Source organism: Corvus hawaiiensis, chromosome 5, assembly GCF_020740725.1.
Source record: "Corvus hawaiiensis isolate bCorHaw1 chromosome 5, bCorHaw1.pri.cur, whole genome shotgun sequence".
Lineage (NCBI taxonomy): Eukaryota > Metazoa > Chordata > Aves > Passeriformes > Corvidae > Corvus > Corvus hawaiiensis.
The window spans coordinates 25,221,517-25,238,012 of record NC_063217.1 but is presented as its reverse complement, the minus strand read 5'-3'; the positions used below and the strand labels follow the sequence as shown (position 1 = coordinate 25,238,012).

The 16,496-nt window shown below is 41.6% G+C and overlaps 1 protein-coding gene and 1 long non-coding RNA gene across 5 annotated transcripts in view; one reads left to right on the top strand and one right to left on the bottom strand.

Moving 5' to 3' along the window:
* Positions 1-1,007: 1,007 nt before the first annotated feature.
* Positions 1,008-3,469, bottom strand: LOC125325644. Its single transcript, XR_007203464.1, has 2 exons — positions 2,966-3,469; positions 1,008-2,406 (listed from the first exon to the last, which is right to left on the bottom strand). It is a non-coding gene; the product is annotated as an uncharacterized LOC125325644 (long non-coding RNA).
* A 406-nt stretch (positions 3,470-3,875) lies between these two features.
* Positions 3,876-16,496, top strand: part of ATP8A1 (ATPase phospholipid transporting 8A1) — a 108,345-nt gene continuing 95,724 nt past the window's right edge. For 2 of the 4 annotated variants that reach the window (XM_048303454.1, XM_048303453.1), the window contains exons 1-4: positions 3,876-4,112; positions 11,821-11,935; positions 13,100-13,199; positions 15,671-15,769. In XM_048303454.1, the coding sequence (XP_048159411.1) occupies positions 4,064-4,112; positions 11,821-11,935; positions 13,100-13,199; positions 15,671-15,769 (363 nt within the window). In that variant the 5' untranslated portion in view covers positions 3,876-4,063. Of the gene's footprint in view, positions 4,113-11,820; positions 11,936-13,099; positions 13,200-15,670; positions 15,770-16,496 lie in introns of those variants that run through there. The other 2 variants (XM_048303452.1, XM_048303455.1) reach the window with 2 other exon arrangements.

Sequence of the window (16,496 nt, the reverse complement as noted above, 5' to 3'; positions counted from 1 at the left end):
AAGCAGAAAAAGACATATATCAGAAACCCTTTCCACAAAGCTCTGGGAAAGAAACAAAAGTCAGACTAATAATTTTCCCTTCCACTACTGTATGAAACCTGGCCACTTGTTTTCTGTCAATATATCACAAAGGGAAGTTGCACCACTTCCTATGCATTAACAGCATTACTGGGAAAATCTAGACTAAAATTTTATACGTACCAAGTTTGTGAAAACTTCAAGCCTACAGACCTCATTTATCCTGCTTTATATGCAGTCATTTTGTGTAGAGTATTTTTTACTCTGGTAGGCTAGTACAGTGCATAGTTAGTATACCACAAAGAATGAAAACTTCTGTATTTTCTAATAAAATAAGTGTTTATACCATTTGCAAGAACAGATCTGAGTTGGGTTAAGTACTCTATATCCCCAAAGGTCATTAGAGATGAAATGGTGAGATAAGACTGGATCATCATAGCTCAGTCAAATCATCAGGCTATGGAGTAGTGGAGGTGATATTTTTGACATATGAATAAACGTGTATCCTTTCACAATTTTCTTTTATTAGCTCAACATTTCAGCTGTCATTGCAAGACATTTTCTGAAATGTCTGGAATAACTTATTCTTCTCAATGAATATGCAATTTTTCTGCATATATTTAAAAAATTAGGATTCTGTCATCTTTTGTTCCAAAAGGTAGTGTGTGCTAATAAATTAATGCTAATAAATTTCTATCTGTTCCACCAGAGCTTCCACATATTTCAAAATAAACATTGAAGAGGAAACTCAATTAAGAATGTCATCTAATCTTTAAAGCAGAATATAGGCATATTGTTTAACTTACAGCTGTGTTGGAAAGCAGACTGGCTTGCTTCTGTTTTGCAGTCCTGTCATGTACATTCCAAACAAGCGATGATCCAAAACTAAATATTGGATTCCTTAAATATAGAGCATATTCTCAAGTGCATAAACTAAGCATACTCTCAACTTTAAAAGCTGCAGAAGCCTTTTCTGACCTGTTTGTATCAAAAAAAGAAGGGTGGTGTGTGGAGGTGGAAAATTCTTGAGTAACACAGGCTCCATTTACATAGAAGAGCTGAAAGAATGGAGCTCATACAGTTGCCTTCCAAAGGAAAGAAATAAATACAAGGGCCAGTTGGTTCTGCTGGCAGATCTTGTGGGGGAAAGGCAGAAGAAATAGATGCTACTATGCTTCTCCTGGAGTAATGTTGCAAGTGGATGGAGACTCTTAGGAAATACAGTGGCTGAGTTTCATTCATTTGGATGACATCTGGATTAACTGTCTGCTGTGTAACTAAATGGTTAAACATGTTTATCTTACCATTGAGACTTTGTAGAATAAAAACCGGAAAACCGGAGAATTCCTTAACTGATGGCAAGATTTAATAAACCTTTCTGATTCTTTCAAATATAACTCATGCTATAACTTTAAAAAGGGTTTTCTCTTAAAAAAAAAAAAAAAAAAAAACCGAAACGATTAAGCTTTCATAGTAACTCAGAGTACACAAAAGTAAACCAAAAATAAAGCTAGTAATTTTGTTGCTGTGCTGTTTTGTGAGGTGGATAGTGGCCTTATTTGTAAAATAACTATTCATAATTTTAAATAACACTTGGCAGCATTGTTATAGTATCTTCTGTTCTAAAGAGGGTATACTTCAAGCTGTCCAAAGGTATCAGGAATAAGCACCACCTGCCAGGGATATTACAGCCAAAAAAACCAGTTTATGCTTATAAAATAGCATCCAAATGTGGATTTAAGTGACAATCCTATTTGCCACCAGCGCTGCAGTAATTTGGGGGAAAATGCATGTTGACTGGCATGTATACTGATTTATAGTGAGTTTCACGGTTTGGTTGCAGCCTTTTAACAATAGGGTAGCTGCTAGAAATTGCAAACCACCACTTCCGCCCCCCTAAAGATCCTCTTTTACAAAAGGGCCCTATTTATGCTGGGAGGTTTATATATGTTGAGTCTCCTAAATGACTGCTTCAGTCAGGCTTCAATGGACTCTCACAGAAAACTAGTAGCTCTTTCTTGCAGAAAGTGATTTGCTCCAGCCAAGACTGCCCAAAGCTGACCAACCCACACTAAGGATTTCTTAAAACTGGATGAGCAATGCATTTTGTTTTACCAGAAAAATGCATGAAGAGAGATCTTTCTACAATCCTTGTTTCTGGTTCTAAAAAAAAAAAAAAAAAAAAACAAAAAAACTCAAAACCCACAAAAACACAAACAACCCACACAGATTGCTGCATAGGATGATGCAGAAGAGCATTCTCTTTTGAAGGACAGTCTTGAGCAGGTTTTCTGGCCTATGACTTGAAAGAAATCCATGCTATTTATTTCCTAATGCAGTCTTCTCTGAAGCAAAGTATTCCTCTTCCTTGGTATCTGAGCTCGGCAGCTACGAAAAACAAATTCTTGGTTCACTTTCCTCTATGAGTGAAGCACTGTCTCATAAAATCATAAAACCATTAATGCTGAAAAAACCCTCTAAGATCATTGAGTTCAACCATTAACATAAGACTGCCAGGTCCATCACTAAACCATATCCCTAAGTACCAACAACATCTACTTGTTTTACTTGATCTATTTACAGAGATTAAATTTATAAAATTTTATCAAACAATAAGAAAGACTATATCTATATATATCTATATCTTATTTTCTCAGAGTGGGTGTGTATGCCCTGTAGTAAAAACAGCAGCAATCCTACATCTGCAATCTGTGTTATGTACTTTCTGAAGGACACAATGGTGGCCTTTAGAGGACATGTCAGCCTCAAACCCTCTCAAGATTCATGGGATAATAGTAGCTTTATTCCATTTCAAAACTTCCATCATCCTCTAGGCAGTTAGTATACTTTATGCCTGACTGAAACAGATACAAGAAATAATTATGTCAAGTAGACCTGGCTCCAAACCCCATCATCTTTCCTATTTTCTTCTGCATCCTGTTTTTACCGAGACATAGGGACAACATGCGGCAGCCGCACTGCTCAGCCTGTTGCAGTCACCCCAGTGTCACGCTCAGAGCCTTGAAGTGCTGCTGCTGCTGCTGCTGCTTCCGCCCGACGCATCTGCGGCTGGGACCTCCTTTCCAACAGCCCACAGGAGGAGCGCCTGGATTCACACTGACTCACGGCTGTCAAACTGCGGCATCCTGACTGAGGAGAGATTAAAAATACAAGCCAGGCGAGAGTTTGAAGGCTGCCTGTCAAACACAGCGTGGCACCAACCCTCTCTTCGCCTGATGAGGGCTATGGAACACCATTTCAAATTCCCTCTCTGGATGAACGCCTCCCGGCCCCCACCGCGCCCCTCGCTCCATTTACACATCGCTCAGCAGCGTACGACACCGAGGGAGGGAAGGAGTCCGCTCTGTATATAATCGCGGCTGAGCAGCTCTGCCGGCTCCCCGCCGGGCCTGCTGCCCTCCGCCCCCTGCCGCCCCTGCCGGGCTGCACACGCTTGCCAGGGCCCCGCTCACCCCGCCCAGCCCCCGCCACTCCCGGCCCCGGGTCCCGGCCGCCGCGGCTGCCGGAGGCACCGGGCGACCTTCCCCGGGGCTTCCCCCGCCCGCCCCCAGTGCCGGGCAGCGGCCCAGGGCTCGGCGCGTTCCATTCCCCCCGCGTCACGGGGTGGGGGGCGCATCGGAAGCCCTTCGCTCGCTCCAGAGGCGGGACACAGGCCGCTGCAGTGCCGGTGCCCGCTTAGGCGCAGTGACCCGACAAGCTTGACCCCGGGGGGACGGGGAGATGGCGGCGGGACGCCTCGGGACAAGGAGGCGGGGAGGGGGGGGCGGAGTTGGTAGGTTCCGGAGGGGGCCGGCGAGTGCGGAGCGCGGGCGCCGCGGCTGTCAGTGAGCAGCGGCGCCGCCAGCGGGGAAAGGCGCAGCCGGGGAGAGCCGCCGCCTCGGGTTGCCGGAGGAGCCGCCGCCGCCGCCGCCGTCGGGACCCTCCGCCCTCGCCCCGGGCCTCGCAGCGGCGCAGGGCGCGCTCCGGCGCGCGGCAGGTGCAGGGCGCGCCGTTGGAGGGAGGTGGCCGCGCCACCGCCCCGGCGATGCCGGCGGTGCAGAAAACGGTGTCCGAGATCCGCTCCCGCGCAGAGGGTAAGAGCCGCCCGCCTCTCCGCGCCGGCACGGAGGGACGGGGGAGCCCGGCCGGCGTTCCGGCGTGGCGGGGTCTGCGCCGCTTGGCCGGGAGGGGGCGGTGGGAGCCGGCGCCGCGCCGCCGCCGCGCTCCTCTCCGCGGTCTCCGGTCGTGCTGTGCGCCCCCGGTGGGGCTACGGCGGCGCCGACCCCAGCTTGGGGCGTCAGCGGTGCCGGTCTTCTCAGGGAGGCTTCGTATTTGTCGATGTCCGGTGAGCCCCGGGCGGCATTTTGCCTCTCAGCGATGGCAGCGGCGGTTTCAGGGCGAGCGGTGGTTTCGTTTCCCCGCGGTGGCTGGCTGCTCGGCCCGCCGGCCCCAAGCGGCAGCGGTGGCTCATGGCCTGGGGTCCTCGGCCCCCAGGAATAAGCCGGAATCCCTCTTTTGTGTGTAGCATGTACGTGTGCGCTGATCATCAGAAATAAGCGTTTCTGATACAGGGCATGTGCCAGGGAGCTTCGGACAGCGCTCATGTCTCGTGCCTAAGTGGGTTTGCTTAGCCTTCAGATATCGTGTCAGCAGCTGCCTTGTGAAAAGAATCACTGCAGTGAATTTACTTTGCTATAACATTCATTGCATGCAAAAGTAAAATTCGGAATCGTGGACCCCAAAGCAGCAGTATGTTGGGACAACCTGTGATTTTTGGTTGCTACAGGTAACAATAACAGTGTCCCGGTAGTGGCACATGAGGTATTGAGGCAGGTATGCAGGGTTTATCCCATTGTCTGAAAGTTTCCTCGTTTAAACCATACATCAGGGTTTTTTTATTTTACTTTATTTTACTTTATTTTATTTTATTTTATTTTATTTTTAGCTTTGCTTTGCTTGATATAGGGAGGCAGAAACTTCTTCCCTGTATGTTTCTTCCTTCTTCCAAACAATATCGTATTTAATTTCTGTGCAAGGAAAAGCGCAAACAAACATAGATTAGAAGTGGGCTGATATCTTGATGTTCTTTTCCAGTTTTACCATGTTATATCCCTTCCTCCACCAAAAGTAGGTTTGTAGGAGGTCTGGATCTGCTTCTGCCTAGGAAATGTTAGTGGCAAAGAAATAGAAGAATGCATCTTTCTAAGAAGAAAGGGAGAAAGTGCATCCTTTCAGGAACACTTCTGAAATGTGTTCACAACCAGAGCAGCAGTCCTGTATACTCACAGTGATTAGTAGACGTATATAATGAGACTAGTTAAATGTCCAATTTTTCAGTGCTTAATTTCAGTTCTTTTCCACTTACCCTTGTTCCAGACAATTGGTTTTCACTGCAAGCTGAGCATTGCATATTTAAATTGGGAACGTTGATGCTCTCTTTAAAATTATCTAGTTACAGAACTCTTAATGGTTATTAACTGAATAAATGTGATATTCCCTGAAGGTAACTGGCTATCCAAGATTCACAGTTGCAGTAAGAGGGGAAAAAAAAGAGTCTGGTTTATTTTTCAAGGTTGAATGACTGTGAAGCAGTTAAATACTGGGTTTAAGAAGCTTGCCAAAACCACTTTTTTTAGGACTGGCAATAGGTATAAAACATCTTTTAAGAAACTTAACTTTCACAAAATGACATGATAGTTTTTTCATTATACCAGTGGAGTTGATTCTATATGACTCATAGTGTACTTTACTGTATATATAGTACTACTCAAAAAAATTAGAAATCTGGTACTGTTTTCTTTTTCTTATATTAATGTGACACTAATTAATTTTTTCTGTATTTAGTTCTGGTTGTGTATACATAATTCACAATGAAACCAACATTAATGCGTCTCTTCCTTTTTTTTCTTTTTGAGATGAGTGCTTCCGAGTCTAGTTAGTCCACACATTTAGACTATGTAGTTGGCATTTCTAAACAGCTCTTTGTAAGTAAATGCTACTGTTTTCTAAAAAAGAGAACTCCAGTATTCTGCCATGTGGGTCTCAGTATTTGACAGGGACATAAAGAAACTGTAAAATCCTGGTTCTGGCCATCACCCAAGTCTCTTAGATAAGCACAATGCAAAGTGATGATAAGGCTGCTTTCAGAGAACTCCACCAAAGTCTTATCCCCAGTGCAGAGTTGTTACTGGCAGGGTCCCTCTGTGTTCTTGGAACATTAGTAATACTGTAATCACAAACAACAGCTTCCATGACTTCTGTCATGGTGTGGACCATTCCTTAGCCTAAGACTTGTGGGTCTCTGAGAGGCAAGCTTAGTATTACTTTCCTTATTCTAGAATTTTTGTATTGTATCTTTGGGTCTAAAATGTCATTTTTCTCTCTTGTCACTGCAGCAACTAATTTCTGCTTCAGAGACCTTTTCCATGGATCATGAGCTGCCTTATCAGGCTGGACTGTCTGGACGTCATCTCAGAAAGAACTAAGCTCTCTCTCAAATAACAAGATAGTGATACTGTTATTACGACTGTTGTGCTCAGATGAAGCAAACGGAATCTGAGCTGTCAGAATGATGTGCACATATGTCATTCCCAAGAAGTGGTCAACAGTTGCACAGAACAATTGACACTACAGTCTGTAAATTATTGCAAAATAAAAATTGTAGGTGTTTTAGGGTCTGTAAGCCAACATGTTATGTGCATAGAGAAAAGAATTTGAACAAAAAGGAACTACTGATTTTGTGCCATTCTTCCAAACCTCAGCAGGTTCTTCATGGCTGATGAAGGATAACCAGGCATGCTTATAACCGTGTTTTAATAGATTCTTGTGTCTGTTATCCTGTTGCAAAGAACACATGCTGCTTACCATTCTAAAGTGGTATGTGTATCAATAAAATCTTGCTCAAGGCACAGAATATCTGGCCCTCTTAAACAAATTTAGGAAATTGGTGTCATGTATTCTGCGATTGCAGAACACATGGGGAATCTTTAAGTAGTGTGGCCTACATAAAGCTTTATTAAATACAGTAACTAACTGTGGTTATTTTAGCTATATATAGCTTTCCAGTTAATATATGCATCTATTAAATAATATGAAATTGAATAATTAAAATAATTTTGTTTCTTTTGAGATGTTCTGGAAGAGTGGAATTGTTCTTGGCAGTTCTTATTAGGGTTCTTTGAAGATTTAAGCACTAATCCTTTTCCTCTCTGTGTTGGTGGAATTCAGTGAACTATATTAGGTCATTGAGAAAGGGTAGAGAGTTGAGGTGCCATGATGCCGCCTACCAAAACTAGTAGGTAATAACTAGTTCTTCTTGTTGATGGAGGTAAATACCTGTACAAAATCTAGGTGAAGCTGAACTGGGTAGGATGAGATGACTTTCACATAAAGAAGGAATGTATTTTGAAGTTCTGTAGTAGTCATCAGATTGCCTTCAGCAGACTATCTGTTTTTGTAGTGCCTAATATATCCTTAGGTATTTCTACTTATGGTCTTCAGGACTATATAACATTTTACCAGATTTAGTGATTTAGTCAGTTATGTCTGGGGTTTTTTTCTACCAAGTGTGTTTAGATCCCAGTGTTTCACAACAGGGAAAAGACTTGGTCTCATTCTAGACAGGCTTGGCCATCTCAGGGGCACCACCAGGTTCACGCAGGTCATTTAAATTCCCTTCTGTGCTCTGGCTCCTCAGAAGGACAGATTGATGGGTCAGGTTCCCAGTGCCTGTTCTGTCACTGAAGGTCTGTCATGGCTTTGCAACAAATAATTCTGAAGCCACCTTGTTTTTTCTAATGATTCCACTTTTGAACTCTGCCACATTCTTCAGGAATATGAGCTAGCAAACAGACTGTTCTGGCTTTGGCTGGGATAGACTTAGTTTTCTTCCTAGTAGCTGATACAGTGCTGTGTTTTGGATTTAGGATGAGAATAATGTTGATAACACATAGATGTTTTAGTTGTTGCTGAGCAGCACTTACACTAAATCGAGGACTTGTCACCATCTCAAACTGCCCTGCCAGGGAGGAGGCTGGGAGTTCCCAAAAATTAGGGAGGGGACACAGCAGGGCAGCTGACTCCCAGCTGACCAGAGGGATATCCCATACCTTTTGGCATTATGATGAACAACTAAACTGGGGGAGAGTTGGCAGGGGGCTGGCAGCCTGCTGCCCAGAGACTGGATGGACACTGGTCAGCAGTTGATGAGCAATTGTGCATCACTTGTTTTCTATCTTCTTTTATCATTATTTTCCCTTCTTTTTCTGTCCTATTAAACTGCTTTTATCTCAGCCCATGAGTTTTAACTTTCTTCAGATTCTCTGCCCTGGCTCTGGGGTAGGCGAGTGAGTGACTTAGCTTCCTGCCAGGTTAAACCTCAGCACTTAGTTGTATAAGAGGTTCTTGGCTACAGCATCAGCTTTCAAAGGTTTTGAAAGCTCTACTCAGAGAATAAAAAAGAAATTTTTAATGATTAAGAGAAGTGTATTAAAATCCTTTTGGCAATTTGGTTGAGGGTTTGTTTTCTTCCCTTTATTTCCATATTACAGTATATCTGTATGTAACTTTGTCCCATTCTTGTAATGAAAATAAGACTGTTTTAAGGATTGAAAGCTGAAAGCCTTGCACTACCCTACCTAAAGAAAAAATTAGAGGTATGGAATCTACTGTTCTTGTCTTACTAACACAGAAACTTTTTAATCAAGATTGGTTTAGGAAGAGTCCCTGCAAATACTGTGTGCTGGAAGAGAGTTGCTTCTTCCAAATTTATTGTTGGAAGCAAAATACAGTATTCAATGGGTGCTCTTGTTGAAAGAAGCTCTAATTGGTTTGGGGGCTGTGTTTGTTTATTTCATTGGTTACTTATTTATTTGCAATTTGTTGTTATTGAAGATTTTTTTTTTTTTTTTTTTTGCTGGCTTAGGCTGCCAAATAAGCCTGTGTGGTTCCTTGACGAGTATTGTGTCGGCACCTGTTGAGGGGGGCCAGTCTGTCAGGCTGGCTGCCCTTCCTCTGAAGAGACTCCTTGAGAAATACACTGATGTTTAAATGTGTGTGCCTTTCAGCACGTGAAGAAAGAAACAGAGAAATTGCAGTGGGTCAATGTAGTAGTGGGGATTTCCTGTATCGTAATAGAGTCTGTGAATTATGAATGGCGAATGGGATGAAATTAAAAGTTTCTGCTGAGCCTTTTCTCCATGTGTGGAGACATGACCTTGCAAAGTAGTGTCAGGAATCTATTTTGAAGGTAATAGGTAAGAGGCAATACACTGGGCCAGTGGACTGGAGAATGGCTTGGATTTTGCCTAACCTGTTTGCAGGCATTTCTAGAACGTGCTAGAAGTAAGCATTAAGTTTTCATGTACAGCCTTAATTATCCTTGACATGCTATACATTCTGATGTATTCCATTGCATTATAACATACAGGGTTTCAGTTTCTTTTTCTCATTCTCGTACAGAATGAACAGTGTATATTTAACAAGCAGCTGTATAAACACAGATTATTGTTATCATGTTAAAACTTAATGGTGATTGATTTATGCTATATCCATTGGTACTTTATAAGCTCCAGCCTGAAGACTGCTTAGGCCTGTTGTCAGCAATGTAATCGCTGACTGGTTGACAAAACATTAGTGAAAAGCCTTGGGAGAGAAGGATACATTAGTATCCCTTTCACAGATGAAAATTGGGATGCAGGCTGGCACAAGATTCCTCATAGTCCATAGAATAGACAGAAAACTCAGCTTTCACTGGCTACTGGAGGCAGGTGCTGGGAATGTCAGTGAGTGTAATAAAACTATTTCAAGTTAAGCACGCACAAAATGAAGCATATACGGATGTCACTTCTCTGGGAATAATCTGGCTAGTGTCACAGAGAAAATCTGCAGCAAGGAGTGGTATCTCATTAACCAATGAGACCAACCAACCAAGATTAACCTGTTTAATGGCCTTGGCTTCCAGCTCAAGATTGGTCCATCACAATGAGCAAGAAATCAAGCCCAGGTGGCAGAAGGACTGGATGAAGCAAGGCATTTGTCACTGTTCCACACAATATACTTGTCTCTAGACATATGGATTTGATGGATGGACCACAGAGTGGATAAAAAAATAGCTGAATGGTTGCATTCCAAGAGTTGCAGTCAACGGCTCAGTGGAAAGCAGTGACAAGTGGCGTTCCTCAGGGGTCAGTATGGGAACCGACTTATTTAGCATCTTTGTCGGTGGTTTGGACAGTGGGATTGAGTAACCCCTCTGCAAGTTTGCTGACAATGCCAAGCTGTGTGACAGTTAACATGCTGGACGGAAGAGATGTCATCCAGAGGCACCTTGACAGTCTTTAGAGGTGGGCCTGTATGAACCTCATGAAGTTCAACAAGGCCAAGTGCAAGGTCCTGCACCTGGGTCAGGGCAATCTCAGGCACAGATACAGGTTGGGTGGAGAAGGTGGACAAGAAGCTCAACAGGATTCGACAATGTGCATTTGGAGCCCTGAAGGCCAACTGCGTCCTAGACTGCATCAGAAGAGGCATGACAGCAGGTCAAGGGAGGTGGTTCTGCCCATCTTCTCTGCTCTTGTGAGACCCTACCTGGAGTACTGCATCCAGCTCTGGGGCCCCCAGCATAAGAAAGACATGGACCTGTTGGAGCAAGTCCAGAGGAGGGCCACTAAGTTAATCACAGGGCTGGAATACATCTATGAAGATGGGCTGAGAGAGTTGAGACTGTTCAGCCTGAAGAAAAGAAGGCTCCGAGGAGACCTTCTAGCAGCCTTCCAGTATCTAAAGGGAGCCTGCAAGAAGGTTATAGAGGAACTTTTCACAAGGGTATGTAGTGATAGGACAAGGCAGAATGACCTTAATCTGAAGGAGGGTAGGTTTAGATTAGGTATTGGGAAGAAAATCTTTACTACAAGGATATTAAGGCCTTGGAGAGGTCGCGGACTCCCCATCCCTGGAAGTGTTCAAGATCAGGCTGGATGGGGTTCTGAGTAACCTGATTGACTGCAAGGTTCCCTGCCCATGACAGGAGGGTTAGAACTACATGATCTTTAAGGTCGCTTCCAACCCAAACCATTCTATGATTCTATGAATTAGCAAGGAGTCCCTGACAAAGCTCAAGTGTAAAAAGGGGAACATACAAAAGGTCAAAGCAGCAACAGGTGGCTGTAGAAGAGTAGAGAGAGATGGGTTTAGCTGACAAAGTCGCAGCCTACCTGGGGTTTAACCTGGTGAGTGACTTGCAGATGCCCTTCTTGTTCTTCCTTCATCAGCAGGAAGATGATGACTGTCGGAAAGGTGGGGCCTCTAGGCTGCATGCTGCAGGGAAACTGGAAACAAAAAATAGAATGCAGTAAACAGTGTCTTCTCCCCTTTAGTCTCTAATGATAAGGTCAGCCTTCAGGAACCACAGGTTGCTGCTACCCGTTGGAAAGACTGAAACAAAAAAGATTTACCTTGGTGGAGAAGGACAAGTTTAGGGAACAGTTAAACAAACTGGCAGAACAAAAGTCCGTGGGATCGAATAAGATGCAATCACGAGTGCAGAGGGAACTGGCAGGTCTCACTGTTAGGCTGCTCTCAGTGATCTTTGCAAGGTAATATGGTCTGTGGGGAGTGTAGATTTTTACTGAGCATCTTGACTATATAAAAAAGACTTTCTTGTTTTTTCAGGGGTCATGACTTGTGAGAAATGCAAATACATTGGGTTCACTTTCACAATAAATGTCCCTTTTGTCTCATGAAGTGCCTTGAATTTTGTGTAAGTAAACCTCTTTATATAGAAAACATGCTGTGTTTTTACAGGCTATGAGAAGACAGAGGATGTTTCAGAGAAAACTTCCCTAGCTGATCAAGAGGAAGTGAGAACTATATTCATCAATCAGCCCCAGCCAACCAGATTCTGCAATAACCATGTCAGGTATTAACAAAAACACTAGAACACTGCATGATGAATAGCAAAATTGAAAAGCTTTAGTTTATTCCATTCTGTCGTTTCCACTGGCCACCAATGACAGTCTTAGACACTTGAGGAGACAAGTAAGCTGTTTCAGTTACAAATCTGACCTTCTGAATTTTTAAGAATGGGGTGGGGAAGGTACAGCTGTAAAGCAGCTGTACCATCAGCATGTCCCTAGAGGACAGGTTTGTTCTTCAGGTTTCAGTTCAGTTCATCTTTGAACCTATTCGTGGTAGCTGAATGCTGATGCAGGTGTACTGTGCTTGAGCACAGCATTGTTTGTGCTGTAGAAACACTTGGCTTTTTCAGCCAGCCAGTAACAAAGATGCTGTGGTTGCCTATGAGACTAGTTTTCAATTTCAGGTTCAGGCTTTAGGGACTTTGCTGATGGTTTATGCTGTGGTTCTTTCTTTGTTTTTGATGAATTTTCAGTCATACAGTAAATACTCATAAGTAATGTGTGTTTAGATCTGATAACATCCTCAGTTCTGTTGTTAAAATTCAAAGGAAATGAATGGCAAAGATACCTCTGTCCCAAGTAGGTGTGTTTTCTGAAGGTACGTTTGATAATGTGCAGAAATTCTGTAGACATTGGGAATAATGTGGCAGGATTTTCCATTACCCTGAGAAACTTTTTATGATGTTTCTTGGTGTATACAACTTGCCTTTCTGTCTTTTGCTTGGTTACTTGACAGTGTTGAGGTCTTTTGCAAGACACATTCATTGCCCCTTGTATTGACTATTTTGTGCAAGGTCAAAGTAAATATGACTGATTTAAAAAGAAGTTTAAATATTCTTTAAAATCTTTTGCTTAAAAGGTTTTGGCATGATTGTTTTAGGCTCTTAGATGGTGGTGGTCAGTTCTTAAACAGGTGTAACAGGCTGACACAGAGCTGAGAGTTCAAACATTTGTGATGATAGCTTAGCGGAGATTGTTTTGCTAGGATAAATTATATTTTCTTCTTCCAGCCTAGCAGAAGCACACTTAATATCCAATATTTATCAGTTTAAAATCAAAAAGCAAACTGTTTCATTTGAAAGCTTGTATAACTGAGATGGAAAGAATACATTTGAAGAATTTTTAGTGCTGTAATAATAGCGTGTGTTTTTGTCTCTTCCTCTCAGCACTGCAAAGTACAACATAATCACATTCCTGCCAAGGTTCCTTTATTCCCAGTTCAGAAGAGCTGCTAATGCATTTTTTCTTTTTATTGCATTGCTTCAGGTAAGATCAACACTAAGATTCTAATATTTTAAATGCGCTAAGAGAGCATTTATATTACAGACAGAGATACTGAGATACTAAGGTTTCTGTACTGTTCTTTCCAAGCTAGCTGGCCTATCAGAACAGCTGTATCATGTAGACATATCTTTAATAAAATGCTTGGGTTTGTGGGTTTTTTACTCCTTGGAGATAACAGCATGCACACAAAGATTTTTCTGTAAAACAGGTTAAGTATAGCTCAAATTCTGTTGGGTGAAAAAGTCTTGTGAAAAGAAAATTCTGTTTAAAAATATCTGGCATATACAGAAAACTGTTACCTGTAGTTGGCATTTCTTCTAGAGGGTACTGTTTAAAATCCTGAAGTCTATGAACTTTATTCCTGCAGGTTCTTTTGAGGGACAGGAATTGCAGCTGAGGGGAAGTGATTATTTATTCTTAGAGATAAAGATTGAAATTGAGCCTGGACAAAGAAAACCAGTTATGCAGTCCAGTACTACAACAATTATTTCCTGTAAACCAGCTAATCAGTGTACTGGTTCGGAATGAAGCACACAGTCTTTTTCCTATCGCCACTGTAGCTTCATTAGGTATATTTGTAAAGTGAAATTCTTCACCCAGCTTACTGAAACTTTTCTGAAGAAGTACATAACATTTTGCCTATCTATCAGAATATTTTAATTTTGCGATAGCTCAAGTTGATAAAGCAAGTTGTGGGGTTTCTGTATACTATTCTTTCAATGCATTAGCTAATGTAAATGAAAAATTGAACTGTGTTCAGGTGCAGTTGTAATTACCATTGACTAGTTCTTCATTTCAGACATATTTGATAAAACCACATTTTCTGCACGATTTCAAATGCATTGTTTAGAATGTGTTGATTTGTCTGTTGTGGAGGCCATTGTTGACATACCAAACAAAAATTACTGAAAAATGGCACATAAACTGCCATATGTATTTTTTTCTTCCTCACTTCAAATGTTTTTGCAAGTCGAAGTTTAGTCCTCTGTCCTTACTCTGATTTCTTTGCTTCTTCTTTAAGTGCTTGGGACAGTCTTATGATACACCTGCATAAGTAGCTTACACTGTTTCCTGGGGGTAAAAAAGTTCAGGGTTTCATCAGGTTTTCTGCCTGGAAGCCTGTGGCTTCTGAATAAATATCCTGCTAACCCCGTCTGGCATCTCAGGTTAATCCAGTGGTCCAGCAGTGTTCCCTGTGGTGCCACTGTGCACCTCAAGCTAGAGACACAGAATACGAGGTTTCAGAAGTGTAAGGAAGTGGAGTGTTAGGACTTTAAAGCCCGCTAGCATGTCAGGCTATCAGTGAGACTGCATTGTCAGGAGAAGGAAGTAGAGAATAATGGAATTGGAGTACAGGTGACCCTTTTGCTTTCAGATTTTGCCTGCAAAATAACATGCAGTTGGAATGGGAATTTGGACATACATTAGGAAGGAATGAAAAGGTGGGAATAGCTGGAGAAGTGATGGATCCCTTTCCTCTGTAGGCAGCATATAGTCACTTGCTGAACAGGAACTTTCTGCCTCATTTCCATTTAATTCCTTGAAAAACATCTACAGTAACCTGGAAGATAAATCTGTATTAGTCTTACAAGAAACATAGCATATGTACATACAACATCCTCTTTTCTTTCAGAAGTACGGTGTGGTGGTAGCAAAAAGAAATGTATATAATTCATAAGTAATCTTGGCTGTTTTTCAAAACATTTTATGATAAATTGAGGGTCTCTTTTAACCACATTGAGGCACCACTAGTTAATGTACCATTTTCTTGCAGAGCTGTTATTGTCATTGCACTGCATTACCCATAGTAAGTCTGTTAAGGCAGCAATCTTTTCAACTATCAGTGTTGCCATTAAGAATTCTATCAATATAAAGATAATTATGGATAACCATCCATGTATATCACATAAGCAGCTGCATTTTCTCACAATCTACTTTACGTACATGTTTGCTTGTGTCACCTGTGCTCATACCTGGTTAGCAAAAATGGGGTTTTTTACATTAGTCTGGCAGAAAGCAGCTATTTGAAATTTGTCAATTAATATCTAATATGATTAAAAATATCTCTTAAGAGATTAAAACTGTAAAAAAGCAAAAATTCCTTGGACTAGTGTACACTCTAACAAAAATCTAAACTGGAAAGTTTAGCTACATTTTATAAATATGTATTTTAATTCAATTGTAAACACAGAAAAGGAAGGTGAATATTCTGCAAACACTAAAACCTCTGGAAAAAGTACCACTGAACACTACACTGCTTAAAATGCAAATGTTCTTTAATTTTATCAGCTGCTTTTGAATTAAAGCCTATAAACCTCTCTTGGAAATAATAAACACCATGTCTAAAAAGTGAATTCACTTGTCTTTATTTGCACAGAGAGTACTGTTTCTTGTATTAAAAATGTTTTCAACCAGCAATGCAAAATATTTTTCTCTCCTTTTTTTTTTAATAGCAAATACCAGATGTGTCACCAACAGGCCGCTACACAACATTGGTTCCTCTTTTATTTATTTTAGCTGTAGCTGCGGTGAAGGAGATAATAGAGGATATTGTAAGTATTTAATAACAGTGTTTTGTAAATAGTTATCGTATTTTTCATTTATAATGTTATGAAAGTGTTTCCCAGTTGTCAAATCCAGGTCCAAGCATTTGATTTACCTCTTTATTTCTAACGTCACATGCATAAAATCCTTCGTTTCGCTCTTGTGACTTTTCATGGTTTTGTAGACAGCAAGGGAAATAGGCCTTTTCAGTTTTTCCTGTTGCTCCAGTCCAGTGCAATTTACTGTTAGCATTTCATATCTTAGTGATCTGCTGACTCCTGATGGCCAGGAACACAAATCGAATTGGTCCTTGTTAGGCAGGTGCCTCTACCTCTGCCAGGCTTTCCTAGGCTCTTTCCTTCACTGTCTGTGGTAGTGGTTGTTTTGCTTTCTTCTTGTGTTGAAAGAAGACTTCAAAAGAGCTGCAACATTGTCAACACAGAAGTGTCCGTTCTGACTTATTTTATTTTAAGGGGACAGAAAGGAATTTCAGTCTCTGTTTCACTTCATACAAAAGATGTTGGGGTTTTCCAAGTACCTTCCTGCCCTCTCTTTAACTAAAAGTATATGACAGAAACCTATCTCTCTAACTTACTTAAAAGAATTGAGTCTTTTAATTTATGTCTTTTGTATCTAAGGAATTAAATTAATCTTAATCATTTACCAAATCACTCTAGATGCTGAGAATTTCTTCATCTGCTTTTGTTCTATTTTAGTTCTGCAGCTGTGTTATAA